This window comes from Rhinolophus sinicus, chromosome 13 (assembly GCF_057876585.1).
Source record: "Rhinolophus sinicus isolate RSI-liver-muscle chromosome 13, RSI-T2T, whole genome shotgun sequence".
NCBI classification, from domain to species: domain Eukaryota; kingdom Metazoa; phylum Chordata; class Mammalia; order Chiroptera; family Rhinolophidae; genus Rhinolophus; species Rhinolophus sinicus.
In genome coordinates, this window is record NC_142513.1 from 39,081,106 (window position 1) to 39,094,696 (window position 13,591).

At 39.4% G+C, this 13,591-nt stretch overlaps 1 protein-coding gene across 1 annotated transcript in view; it reads left to right on the plus strand.

Moving 5' to 3' along the window:
* The first annotated feature begins 1,061 nt into the window (after positions 1-1,061).
* Positions 1,062-13,591, plus strand: part of SEC23B (SEC23 homolog B, COPII component) — a 45,478-nt gene continuing 32,948 nt past the window's right edge. The window contains exons 1-9 of the mRNA XM_074317625.2: positions 1,062-1,436; positions 3,394-3,627; positions 4,757-4,814; positions 7,228-7,314; positions 8,545-8,781; positions 8,896-8,981; positions 9,842-9,986; positions 10,411-10,569; positions 10,935-11,050. Of these exons, the coding sequence (XP_074173726.2) occupies positions 3,407-3,627; positions 4,757-4,814; positions 7,228-7,314; positions 8,545-8,781; positions 8,896-8,981; positions 9,842-9,986; positions 10,411-10,569; positions 10,935-11,050 (1,109 nt within the window). The 5' untranslated portion in view covers positions 1,062-1,436; positions 3,394-3,406. The remainder of the gene's footprint in view (positions 1,437-3,393; positions 3,628-4,756; positions 4,815-7,227; positions 7,315-8,544; positions 8,782-8,895; positions 8,982-9,841; positions 9,987-10,410; positions 10,570-10,934; positions 11,051-13,591) is intronic.

Sequence of the window (13,591 nt, forward strand, 5' to 3'; positions counted from 1 at the left end):
AATGTGCCAGATTTAAAAATATATATCCTTCTTACTGAAATTTCTAGTACAGAAAGAATCCATGTACAAATAATGAAAGCAAATCCTTGCCAAGTGATATTTTAATGATTGGTTAAAAAAAACACAGCTCTGTCTTTTCTCATTGTGAAGTATAATACAAGCGTGTATTTTAATTGAGCTTTTTTCCTGAGAATTCATTTGAATTTCCTAAATTTATACAAGTGTAATAATGAAATGACCTAAAATTACTTTTACGTAATATTTTAGGAACATGAAAAATGTAAATTAGCTCAGCAAAACTAAGTATGCTGAAAAACTTTTTACATTGCTTCATAATACAATTGACTTAAATATTTACGTTTAAGTAACTTAAATATTTAGTAACTTAAATATTTAGTAAGTAACTTAAAACTATAGGACAGAAGTCATTTCACCTGAATGTTCTAAGCCTAGATATGTTCTAGGCCTAGATGTGTTCTAAGCATCATTTTACGTAATTTCACTTATTTTTATAAGCTATTTTTATAAGCTATAGAGAGGCTATTATCTCTGGGTCATTTTTGCCATGTATAAGAAAGCGTAAAACGGTTGTGGTGGCTGTAGAAGTTGCGCTCTATGAAGTTAGGTGGGTTTTTTCAGTCTCCTAAAGTACTTAAATGTAACAGTTCTCAATTATTCACCTCTTCATAGAAAGATGACAAAGACAGACAAGCAAAGAGGAACGGTGCGCTAGAGCCAGTCTCCGCAGAGCGCGACCCACGAGAGCGAGCGAGAGGCGGAAACCTTCTAATAGGATGAAGCAGAATCAAACCTGTCGAGTTTACCATGAATCTTAACTACACCCAGAGACCAGGACCCACACAGGTGAGTGAGCAAGCCTCTCCACACTCACCGCCCCTACGCTCCCTCCGCCCCGCTACTTCCCAAGAGCTGACGCCTCCTTCCGGTCAGCTTCAGTTTCCTCCCTGCGGCGCCGCTCCTTCTTCCGGGGCTGCACGTCATCGTTCTCGCTTCTCGGTAACTAAGGTGATGAGAGGGACTTCCCAGTGAGACGAGTGGGCGTCATATTGGATCGGGGGGAAACACTGAGACAAACCTAGGGTAAGCCTAGGAAACAGTACGGCGGCGCCAGGGTATTCTAAAGCAGAAACGTTTAGAGAGGTGAACTCGGAGAGACGTGTGTTCGGAGAAACTGGTTTTGTAAAGCGAGAGCACCTCTGTTTTGCCCTCTTCCAAGATGTCGGCGTGGCTTCTCTGAGTGTCTTGCTTGCGCTCGTCGCCAGGGAGGCGCTCTTTGATTGGCCGGCGGCGGCGTGACGATCGGGGGCGCTGATCAATCGGCTGAGGGCTGAGCTGGACTTGGCGGTGGGAGCCGGAACCGGTACCTTGTAAGTGGAGTTGCGGGCGGCTGCGGCCAGGTGAACCGCGGGGGCCAGGTAAGTGGGGCGCGCAGGGAAAGGAGGTCTGAGGGCATGGGCTTGCGTCTGTGTATGGGGACTAATGGTTTGCTTCCGGGGTGAGGCCTTTTCCCGGCCTGCAGAGGAACCGAGGGAATCGGTGACCCAGGAGTCTTCTGAGAGACGTTTTCCCCGCGCGGCGGGGCAGCCGGCGGGCTTCTGGCCTCAGAATCGCTGTGCGGAAGGACCCAACCCCCTTTTTACAATTGTGTAACTCTAGATTCCGGTGAAATGACTTCTGTTTCGTGACTGAGCTGGAACTAGAACACAGGTCTTCTGACTCCCTGAAGCAAAAATCCTTTAAGCAAAGGATTAAATCTTTGCTTAAACTGGGCCACTGTGTACTGAAAAGTTATGGCTTGGGATAGGAGTGGTTTCGATTTTTTTTTTTTTTTTTGGCGGATTCTCCTATAGGATCTTTCTAGTCTTTTCATTGATTCATTCATTCATTCAGCTGTTAACCTCTTCAGATAACCTTCTCCTTTGAGAATTTGTTGTAAGCCATAGATCTGTTTTTCTAGAAAAGTGCACATTCGCTTATACACAACATTTTACATAAGTTTCAGAGGATTTATTGATCCTCTGAAGCCCCTCGTGGGTTATGTGCCCAGAGTTAAAAATCCATTCACTAGAAGTGGTGAGGGGAAGAGGCAGTGGGAAACAGAGAGCAGGTTTTAATATAAAAGGTTGTGGAGGTCAGTACATTTTAATAATGAACTATTTTGAGAGGGGAAACAGTCATTTAATGTCTGTTGAGGTATTTGCTGAGAATTGTAATATTAGAACTTGCTTTCATTCCCACTGGAGTTATCTCTTTGCCACCCAGAAAGCTGAAGGAATGCTTTCTGTGTACACAGTGAGTGCCTCAGTTTCCTGCTTTTGCCAGAAATAAATACATGCCTTAGAGTTTCAGATGGAGCAAACTTTTGGAATTTTTGTGGTCTGGCTTGTGTATAGCAGAGTAATTCATTCACTTGCTTTTCTAGCCATATTGTCTTAGTTCAAATTATTTACGATATGGCACGTTTCATAATAAGCTGGAGACAATTAATATTCAGCATTGCATGAAATGAGCACTAGAGGCCAATAATATTCTAGGTTATTTAATTTGCCTTTTTTCTCTCATTTTTCTTGAGGGGCTTGTTCCCTTGAACACTCATGTGAGGTGTGTTAGCCTAGATTTTAGGATGTGTAAATAACTGAATGAAGCTGGCGTTATCCCTGTTTGAAAAGCTCAGTCTGAATGGCTGTTTTATTAACTGGAATATTTCAAGCACAGGCATAAGAAACCATGGTGAGGAGAGAGGTCTTGGTGAGGAATTTACTTGGCATAAAAGCAGACTTTCGTTTGTAATTTTGGTGATCCTAAGTAGAAATTTGCTCAGAACTGGTGGCTGTTCCCATTATGAATTGGATTCCCACATCAGTATTCAGTTCTTTTCTCCACAGTTAGTGAAGGGAGGACAGAAAGGGCACTAAAACAAGATCACTTGGGATGCAAAATTAAATAGTGTTTATTTTAGTAGAGCAAGAAAGGAAGGGGATCAGGGAGGAAGATAGCTGGATGCTGAAACAGGGTTTGAGAATTACCTGTGGGCAAGGGGCTGAAATTAGCTTGGTTGAAATGAGATGATATGAGGAGGTTTAAATTAGTATTCAACTACATGAAGCTTAGAGATCAAATGATTATAAACCTCCTGCCCCTTTTATTTATTTATTTTTTTAAGTGCTAGAGAGGAGTGTACAGAAAAGAACTGTAGTCAAAAATAACTGAAGTTAACCAGCTTTTGGGGGTCAAAGGGATGGGAGATGTTATCATCCTACAGTGACAGGTTTTTCTGGACTAAGTGTTTAAGAAACATTGTGTTAGGCGACCATCTTTTTATCTTTGAAGTTTAGTTGAGAATTTCACATACAATTAAAACTTTATCTTCAGTTTCTTTTAGACTATGGCAACATATCTGGAGTTCATTCAGCAGAATGAAGAACGGGATGGTGTGCGTTTTAGTTGGAACGTGTGGCCTTCCAGCCGTCTTGAGGCTACCAGAATGGTTGTTCCTCTGGCTTGTCTCCTTACACCTTTGAAAGAACGTCCAGACCTGCCTCCTGTACAGTATGAACCTGTGCTTTGCAGCAGGCCAACTTGCAAAGCCATTCTGAATCCACTTTGGTATGAATTCTTTAAAAGCTACTAAAAGTGATGAATACAATAAAGTATGACATTTCTCTGATTCTCATATAAGTAAATTTGGGCAAGTCATCAAATTTGAGATTAGTAGATGGTGAGATTCTTAGTTGATGAATGCTTTTAGAAATCTCATAAGCTTAATATTCCAGCTAAAATTAGAACTTATAGGAATGAAGTGGAGGTGGAGGGAAAGGATTTGAAATCCACTTTTTTTTTTTTTTTTTTGCTGATTTTCACTTTGTATTTGGGTCAGTTGTAGATTTTATTGGTGCCTTTTAAAGCATTTTCCCAAAACATACAAAGGCCTTATAAACAGTTTTCTGATACGTACCTAGTATGGTGATGCTATAATAAATTTTAGTTCCTAATGATTTTATTAAGTGTAATTTTTTTTTTTTGCCCCTGAGCTAGTGACCTATATTTTTCTTAAATGGGTACTATTTGAAAGAATTATTAAATAGGTGAAGAGTGTCATAAATACCGAGGGAACATTTTTTACTTCATTTCCTCACTTTTACCTAATGTGCCCATATGTAAGATCCTGCTTCTCTTTTTTTAAAATGATAGCGACTGATTGTCAATTTTATAAATGTACAAAGAGTGGAAAAAGCAACTAAGGTATCCTGAACTAGTTCTAGAAAGTGTATCAATCCAGAAGCATACCTACCCAGATTTCCTTCAAGTGTGCTAAGTGTGGTTAATGTTTGGGATGTTTTCTTCATGTGGAATGTACTTTTTAGTATTGAAATTTAGTAGTTTCAGATACCTGAAGAGTAAAGATGTTAGAAAAATCACAAAGACTATGTTAAGATAATAGGACAAAAGGAAATAACCTATAATTTATATAAAGCATGAAATTTAAAATACTATCTAGGAAATTGTAAAAGAGAAGAAAGGATTTACTAATTTCTCATTACTGCTGTTTGAAAGAAAATTTTGTTGTACTTAACAGTCAGAACTCTAGCTGCAGTGAAAGTTTTGCATACCTTCACCCATTCATGCACCCACACAGAAACATGTCTATTTGATTTACTAAACTTGAAATTTACCTTTGAATGCTTTCTACCTTAAAAATGAAAATGTCACCAAGTTGTAATTATTTTTCTCACAGTCAGGTTGATTATCGGGCAAAACTTTGGGCCTGTAATTTCTGTTTCCAAAGAAATCAGGTATGTGAATTATTTTTAAAAGTATTTTGTATGTTTCATTTTAGTTGTACTACTATGAAAAAATTTAAGTGAGGTTGAATTTTTGTCTTCCTTGACAGGCAGCAATTTCTGCTGAACTCATAATGCTACCTGTTATTAAACATAAAATTGAATGTTGAGCATTCGTGATTTTTCTGTTGAACAGCAGCTCAGTTTTATTATTTAGGTCCTTGTCGTTTGCTGTGCAAGGGACATAGAATTCCCTTTTCTTATAAGTTCTCTGTAGGCAGCAAATATGTTACTATAACAGATCTGTTGTTTATATTTCATTTGACTTCAACTTATTCTAGTTGGATAGTATACATCACTGAATTTTCATTTTATGATCTTTTTAATTTTTAGAGTCCAAGTATCAGTGTTGAGCTTCTCTTGGTTTCAAAATTTTAAACTACTAAACTAGAAGGGGCTCATGTGTGACAAGAGAGACTTCTTTAAAATGAATTGCACCTATAACGGAGGTGTTCTAAAACTGGGTTGTGGTGTTCATTCCACAACTCTGTACATTTATTAAAAGCCGTTGAATTGTATATTTAAAATGGGTGGATTTATGGTATGTAAACTGTACCTCAGTAAAGCTGTTAGAAAAAAAATTGTACCCAACATAACGTACAGTGCTCTAGCAGATCTTAAGATGTTAATAACATGCATTTACTTATTCATATATTTGATCATAATTACAATTAATAGTCTCAGATATAGCACACAAGTCCAGTGATGAAAAGAATAATGTACAGTTGATAACTGTAGGCTTGGAAACTATAAGCAGATACCATTCACGATTTATCTCCATGTGAGATTCAGAGGTATACACAAATCTTAAACCTTTCTACCCCCTAGTATATTCAGAATTGATGTATGTGTTTAATATAAAATTTATTGTGAAAATTCTTGGGTATCAAAAGACAGTGTCAACAGAGTAAAAGGGCAACCCACAGAATGGGTGAAAATATTTGCAAATCATATATCTAATAAGATTCATTATTAGATATTCATATCCATAATATAAGGGATAAGAGATTCATATCCATAATATATAGAGAACTCCTGAAACTCCACAACAACCCAATTCAAAAATGGGCTTGAATAGATATTTCTCCAAAGAAAATATATAGATGTTCAATAAACACATGAGAAGATGCTTCACATCACTGAATCACTGATGCTTAGTGATGTTTACCAAATGATCCACCATATCCACTTCTGGCTGTATACCCAAAAAATCTGAAGGTCCTAAAGGGGTATTTGTCCACCCATGTTTATAGCAACATTATTCACAATAGCTAAAAGATAGAAACAACGCAGGTGTCCATTGATGATGAATGGATAAGCAAAATGTGCTGTGTACACACACACACACACAGTTGAATATTTAGCCTTAACATGGAAGGAAATTCTGACATGCTACAACATGGATGAATCCTGGGTATGTTATGCTAAATGAAATATGCTAGTTACAAAAAGACGAATACTGTGTGATTCCACTTTTAGAGGTATTTGGAGTAATCAGATTTACAGAGTCAGAAAGTAGAACTGTGATTGCCAGGGACTGGGGGAGGGAATAATGGGGAGTTGGTATTTAATAGATTCAGAGTTTCAATTCTGCAAGATGAAAAGAGCTCTGGAGATGAATGGTGGAGACACTTGTACAACATTATGAATGTCAGACCACTGAACTATACACAGTAAGAAGATCAAGATGGTGAAATTTATATGTATTTTACCACAAAAAATTTGAGGGGAAAAAATCAACCTGAAAGCTATAAATTTAAAATGTTTGTGAGTAGTTTTAAAAACGAAAGAAAATGCCTATGACATGATAAGCACAAAAGACAGGTTGCAAAATTGTATATATACAACAACCTGAGCTGTGCTTTAGAAAAAGTCTGAGGTAATATACCAAGATGTTGACAGTAACAGCCACTAGGTGATAGGATTGTGAGGGTTTATTTTCTTTCTATTTTCTTGTATTTTACTGTACTTGCCAAATTTCTATAGTGAACATGTATTTATTGATAACAGCTAAAATGATAAATTCAAACAAAAGCTTTAGTCTTCCACATAGACTATTGATGAGACAGCTGAAAATCTCTGCCCCTAATTTGTAGGACAACGCTTAAGAAATGGCTTTAATAATGCATTTTTAAATAATTTACAAGTTACAATATAACCTAAAATTGCATTTAAAAAGTTATAATGTGACACAAATACAAGGCAGGTTTATAGAATTTAAATTTGGTTTTTGTATTTTAGTAATGCATATATTGTGTTTTCAGAATTAATATATTGTCATTAACTGTTTTTATAAATGGAAAATAAAGGTATAGCATAAATATCTCAGCTATAATAAAACATGGCTTTATTTTCTTCTCTTCAGTTTCCTCCAGCTTATGCAGGCATATCTGAGGTGAACCAGCCTGCTGAATTGATGCCCCAGTTTTCTACAATTGAGTACGTGATACAGGTAACTTTTTTGTCTCACATTTAAGAGCATAATACTGAGTTTCTCTTTAAGTGCTTTGTCTTCCATCTATCTTACGTGTTTGGGGAATATAAAGCTGTGAGGGCAGCAAGATCCTTAAATATTAGGTTATGGTGTGCATTATTTGCAGGTCTTGGGAGAAGGCTATAAAAAAGCTAGTACTGATTAAAGTTAAACCCTGTCTTCCACAGCCTTCTCCATTTCAGTTCATGGTACTCTGTCTTCTAGTTGTTCAGCTTAAAAACCTTAGATTCATCCTTGACTTCTCTCTCTCTCTCACACACATCCCATATCTAATCCATTAGGAAATCCCATTGGGTCTATCTATATTCAGAATCTATCCAGAATCCATCCACTTCTTTCTCCCCACTACCCCTATTCTGGGCCAGCCACCACCTCTCACTTGAGTTACTGGGATAGTCTCTTAACTCTTCTCCCTAGTTTTACCCTTGCCCATTTATATTTTATTTTTAACCCAGCAGCCAGAGGATCTCTAAAAACATACCATGTTACTTCTGTGTTCAGAAACCTCCAGTGGTGAAAATGGCTCCCTTTTCACCCAGATTAGCAGTTTTCAAAGCCCTGTGTGAGCCAGCTCTGTGTTACCACTCTGACCTCCATTTGTGCTAGTGTCCTTATTCAGCCAAATGGGCCTTCTTGACTTGCCTTAAGCATGCCAGCAATGCCTCTGCCTATGGACCTTGCTCTAGCTTTTCCTCAACCTGGAACTCTTTTTCCTATATCTGTATTACTCCCTCTTTCTCCCCCTCCAAATTTTTACTGAAATGTTACTTTTTTAATGAGCCTGCCCTGACCTACCATTTAATACTAGACCTGGTCCTATACCACCACCACTCCTACCTAGCATTTGCGATCCCTCTTACCTTCTCCATTCCAGAAAGTTAGCTACTTGAAGCAGGCAGGGATCTTTATTTTTTTGGTTCGCTGATGTATCCCAGGACCTGGAACAGTGGCACGTAGAAGGCTTTCAAAAAAATGGAATAAATTGTGGGATACAAATAGTTCTTACTTTTAGTTTGTTTTAATAGAACTTGTCATTTAATAAGGTAAGTAGAGGTTGGTTTAGATGTCCTTATCCTCTGACAGTAAGTATAGATGAAGACTTGTTATTTACATACCTGATTTGCTTTAAAAAGAGCTGGATATATCTATTTGTATATTGATTGTTATGCTGTTTTTCTTTTCATAAAGCGAGGTCCACAGTCCCCTCTAATCTTCCTCTATGTGGTTGACACGTGCCTAGAGGATGATGACCTTCAAGCTCTTAAGGAATCCCTACAAATGTCCCTGAGTCTCCTTCCTCCAGACGCTCTGGTGGGTTTGATCACTTTTGGGAGGATGGTGCAGGTTCATGAACTCAGCTGCGAAGGAATCTCCAAAAGTTACGTATTCCGAGGGACCAAGGATTTAACTGCAAAGCAAATACAGGTTTGTGCTTTGCTTATACATAAGCAGGAACAAGGGTATTTCTTAAAAATTAATTAGTCTTTCACTTTCATTGTTATGGGAAGTGAGTCTTTTTTTTTTTTTTTTTTTTTTAAGGATATGCTGGGCCTGACCAAGCCTGCCATGTCCATGCAGCAAGCAAGACCTGCTCAACCGCAGGAGCACCCTTTTGTTTCTAGCAGGTAAGCTACCAACATAGAGTGTTACACATACAGTAGTGGGCAAGGCAATCCACTGGAGTGAGGGAAGAAAAATGTTAGAACTTTCAGTTTCTTATTTTTAGAGGGAAAAAAATAAATGATTGAGCCTAACCATTATTTAATGTTTAATAATGTATGTAACACATCAGTATCTGTGTAAATATATATAAATTATACATGCATTCACATACACATATACACATACACGTGTGGTGTGTTTGCTCAGAATGTTTTTGCTGTTAGCATTGTATCATCACAAAGGTTTTGAGACCATTGTATTCAGTTATTCCCCTCCTCTTAGATACATGACTGTTGTACTTTTTGATTCATCAATAAAACTGGGAAAATGGAAAAGGCTTCTGTTGGGTGTCCTCAAACAAACCTGAAACCCAGCACTTACATTACTCAGCATGTTGAGTGTCTGGGGCTGTCCTGGGCCAGGTTAACAGTTAGCAAACATGATAAAATGCATTGTGACTTGCTGGTACTCTAGTAAGAAACCAGTGTTTCTCTCTATTACTCCCATGGCTCAAGAGAAACAAACTGAATCTTTAGATTGATGAAGATTGTCTACATAAATTAACTTTATGATTTGCTCCTATTTAAATGGATTTTTTTCCATGCTACCTATACAAATTGCTGTATATTAGGTTTTGAAATATATTCTTGAATAAAATTGCTTTGAATTGTTTTGTGTTTATGAGATAACTTTGAAGAAAACAATTGCAAGTTTTCCCTACTCTGAGTAATTATTTTGAAGAGCAGTTAACTGTGTCACCTAGGGCTGAAGACCAGAGTACTTTATTGAACCAGGATTGATATGTCTGTTCAAAATCATGCAGATTTCTTCAGCCTGTTCACAAGATTGACATGAACCTCACTGACCTTCTTGGGGAGCTGCAGAAGGACCCATGGCCCGTAACTCAAGGGAAGAGACCTTTGCGATCCACTGGTGTTGCTTTGTCAATTGCTGTTGGCTTGTTGGAGGTAACTCAGAATTTACTGGGATCCTTCAAACCATGCAAGCTTGCTCTCAGAAGTTGTGTTTATTGGTCTTGTTTGAAAATCAGTTGCTACCTAAGTCGACTGACTATTAACAGAAAGTGCTTCAGTCATTATTATCCACCTTGAAGGAACCTCTCAATGTTTTGAAAATACCAAAAGTGTTAATGAGAAACACAAAGCAATTATGGCAATCGGAAGTGCTCACAGTAAATTAATAAAAGTATTTAAAACCTTAAGGTTGAAAGAGACAGTCTGCTTCTCTGCATTTTCATCTATGTTACTCTGCAGTATCATCAGTATTTAGTACAACTGATGAGAACTCATCTTTGTAGTATTTTTCAGGGAAACAGAAATATACTTGGGGTGGGGTTGTATGCTTCTAACATGCTGCCATTTACTGTTTTAGGGCACTTTTCCAAACACGGGAGCCAGGATTATGTTGTTTACTGGGGGTCCCCCCACCCAAGGGCCTGGCATGGTGGTTGGAGATGAATTAAAGGTTCCTATTCGATCCTGGCATGATATTGAGAAAGATAATGCACGTTTCATGAAAAAGGCAACCAAGGTAGGTGCTCCTGGATACAGGCTGTAGTTGTGGTAACCCAGTGCTGGGTTTAGGTTGTGCTGGAGTGACAGCTGCTTTGCTGAGGCCAGCAAGTTGCTTTGTGGTCAGCAAGTTGTTCTTGCCTAGATGACCTCGCAGATCTTGGCTGCTGTTAAATTACAGCCTCAACTCTGAGACCTTAGAGTGGGTGGCCTTAAAACTGCCAGAAATATTTTGAGATTGAAAACTAGATTTTAATTTTATTTGGATGTTTGAAAAAATCTTATCTTTGTATTCCTGTATTTGATTTCATCCCTTTGGTATAGTAAGGCATACCTAGTGAATAATGTTATTGTTTCATAAAGATAGTTTTCCTCTGTTCACAGCATTATGAGATGCTTGCTAATCGAACTGCTACAAATGGTCACTGTATTGATATTTATGCTTGTGCCCTGGATCAAACTGGACTTTTGGAGATGAAGTGCTGTACAAATCTTACTGGGTATGTTGACAGCGAACACCTGGGAAACGTGAAAAAGACAAGTGATGGAACTAGAGGAATGGGAAAGGCTGACTTAGATAAGCTTTCACATAGCTTCGGGCTGTGGTTTCAGTGACTGGGAAGGTGTGTGAGCCTCCTGGAAAAAGAAAACGGTGATGAGCAGGAAGTCTCAAGGGTTCAATACTAACATCATATCAGAGTAACTTCATTTCTTTCTTAGAGTTATTACAGATATCAGAGCAGGAAAGCAAGCATGGAATATGTGGTCTTCAGCAGGCACTTCCTTTTGAGAAGGTGGGAAATGGGGTCTGAATGGCAGAGCAATTAGGAGACCCTTCACTTGGCTTAGTGACCTTTCCTCATGACTAACATCAAGCGCACCCTAAGCCTGGAGGCTGCATCGTGGGGTGTGCTGACTTAGAGCCTAAGTCCAAATCATGTGCACAGATCCCAGTGTAGAGCCACGGTTCTCAAAGGGCAGTAGTGTCCAGCCAGCAATCTTTGGCCCTCCTGAGGACTGATGAGAAGTGTACATCCTCCTGCCTCACCCCAGACCTCCTTAATCAGAAATTCTGGAGCTGCAGCCTGGCAGTTGGATTTAGCCAGCTCTCTAGGGAATTCTGATGCACGTGAAAAGTGTGGAAACCACGGATGTCAGCACTGGTCTGAAGCTGGCTAACCATCAGAATCACCTGGGGAACTTCAAAAACTATTCTTGCTTTGGGTATTGTTCCCAGAGATTCTGACTTAATTAGCATGGATTGTAGCCTGGGCATCTGCATTTTTTTAAAGTTCCCCAAGTGATTCTCATGCAGAGCAGAGTTTGAGAACCACTGGTGTGGACACTCAGTGTTCAAAGTATGGCCAAATACAGGCAGCGTCAGCTCATCTGAGGGCTTGTTGGAAAGACAGCAACTTGAGTCTGACCCTGGACCTACCAAATCAAAACCCGCATTTGGATAAGATCCCAGGTGATTTGTGTGCACAGAACAGCTTGAGAAGCACTGTTGGAGAGCTGTGGGTTGGTCCAGGATTCTGCGTTTCTACACTCACAGGTGATGCTGCTGGTCCTCACTAAGTAAAGAGGGGAGGGTAGCAGATAGACTCCAAGTCACCTGAAGCTTCCTTGGAGAGCAGCAGGCCTGCTAGGTGACAGAGTCCCAAATGACACTAGTTGTATCAGTGAGCCACATTGAATCAGGTGAACTCCAAGTGCCCTCCAGGAGTTCTTGACTTGGAGCATCCACACAAAAGCTTTAGCGTATTTGTGAACATCCCCCAGTGTGTACGCCAGGGTTTTTGTGTATGTTTATTTCTTCTGTGGAGAGGGACCGTCACTTCCATTAGAGATTCTCAGTGAGGTCTTTGACTCCTGAATGACTTGGTATTTAGATCACATCACCTTTTACACAAATACAGTGTCAGGGAAATGTGTTAGTGACATTAAAAAAAAAAAGATTTAGAGATTTTAGTTGATAGCTCACCTAAAGCGAGCCAGCAGTTTGGGATGACTTCCAACAAAGGCAAGGTGATCCTAGACTTTGTTATTGGACTGGATTATCTTCAAAGACGGTCATAGTCTTGATTTCCTTGATGCTAGTCACACCTTATTGCCATTATATCATCTTCCGTTCTGAGCATTTCAGTTCAAAAGGGAAAGGAAAAATTAATATGAGACCTGCTCTTATGTTATATGAGACCGGGTCTTACATTAAAATAAGGCCGGGTCTTACATTAAAATAAGGCCGGGTCTTATATTAAAATAAGGCCAGGTCTTATATTAATTTTTGTTCCAAAAGAAGTGTTTGAGCTGATGGTCCGGTTAGGTCTTATTTTCGGGGAAACACGATAGATGAACTGGAGATGTTCAAAGGGGAGTGGTAAGAGTGATGGAGAGAACCGGAAACTGTGTCATGTGGAGGGTGATTGAAGGAGCTAGAAAAGATGCTGAAGACAGGTGGGGCTTGAGAACTATATTCAACAATTGCAGGCCTGTTCTGTGGAGAAGGAATCAGATCTGTTTGTGATCAAGGGGTAGAACTAAAACCAGTGGTGGAAGCTGCTAGGAAACAGAATTTTACTCATTGTAAAGGAAGACCTTTTTTAGCAGTCAGCATGTGCAAGCATGGACTGGACTGCCCTTGGAGGGTATAAGCGTCCAATGCTGGAGGAGTCTAATCTAGATGATAAATTGGCAGGTGGTTTTGTGAGTCAGGGTTAGGTTTGTGTGAGTGTGACGGAAAAACCCAAACAGATTTTTCTCTCTCCCATTGGAGGCAGGCAGCCAGGGCGGATACATTGATTTCATCATTGTCAGGGGCTGAGGCTCCCATGCTGTTCCAATACCTTAATATGCTAGATGTGGTTCAAGATGGTAGCTGGGCTCTAGCCAAGTTACAGCAGGAGGAAGGAGGAAGGGTCGAAGAAGTACATGCCCTTTCCCATAAGAATGCCCCCACCTCGCCAAATCACTATGGCCACTTTGAGTAGGTAAAGCTGAGTCACACGGCTACATGCAAGGCAGACTGGGAAATACAGTCT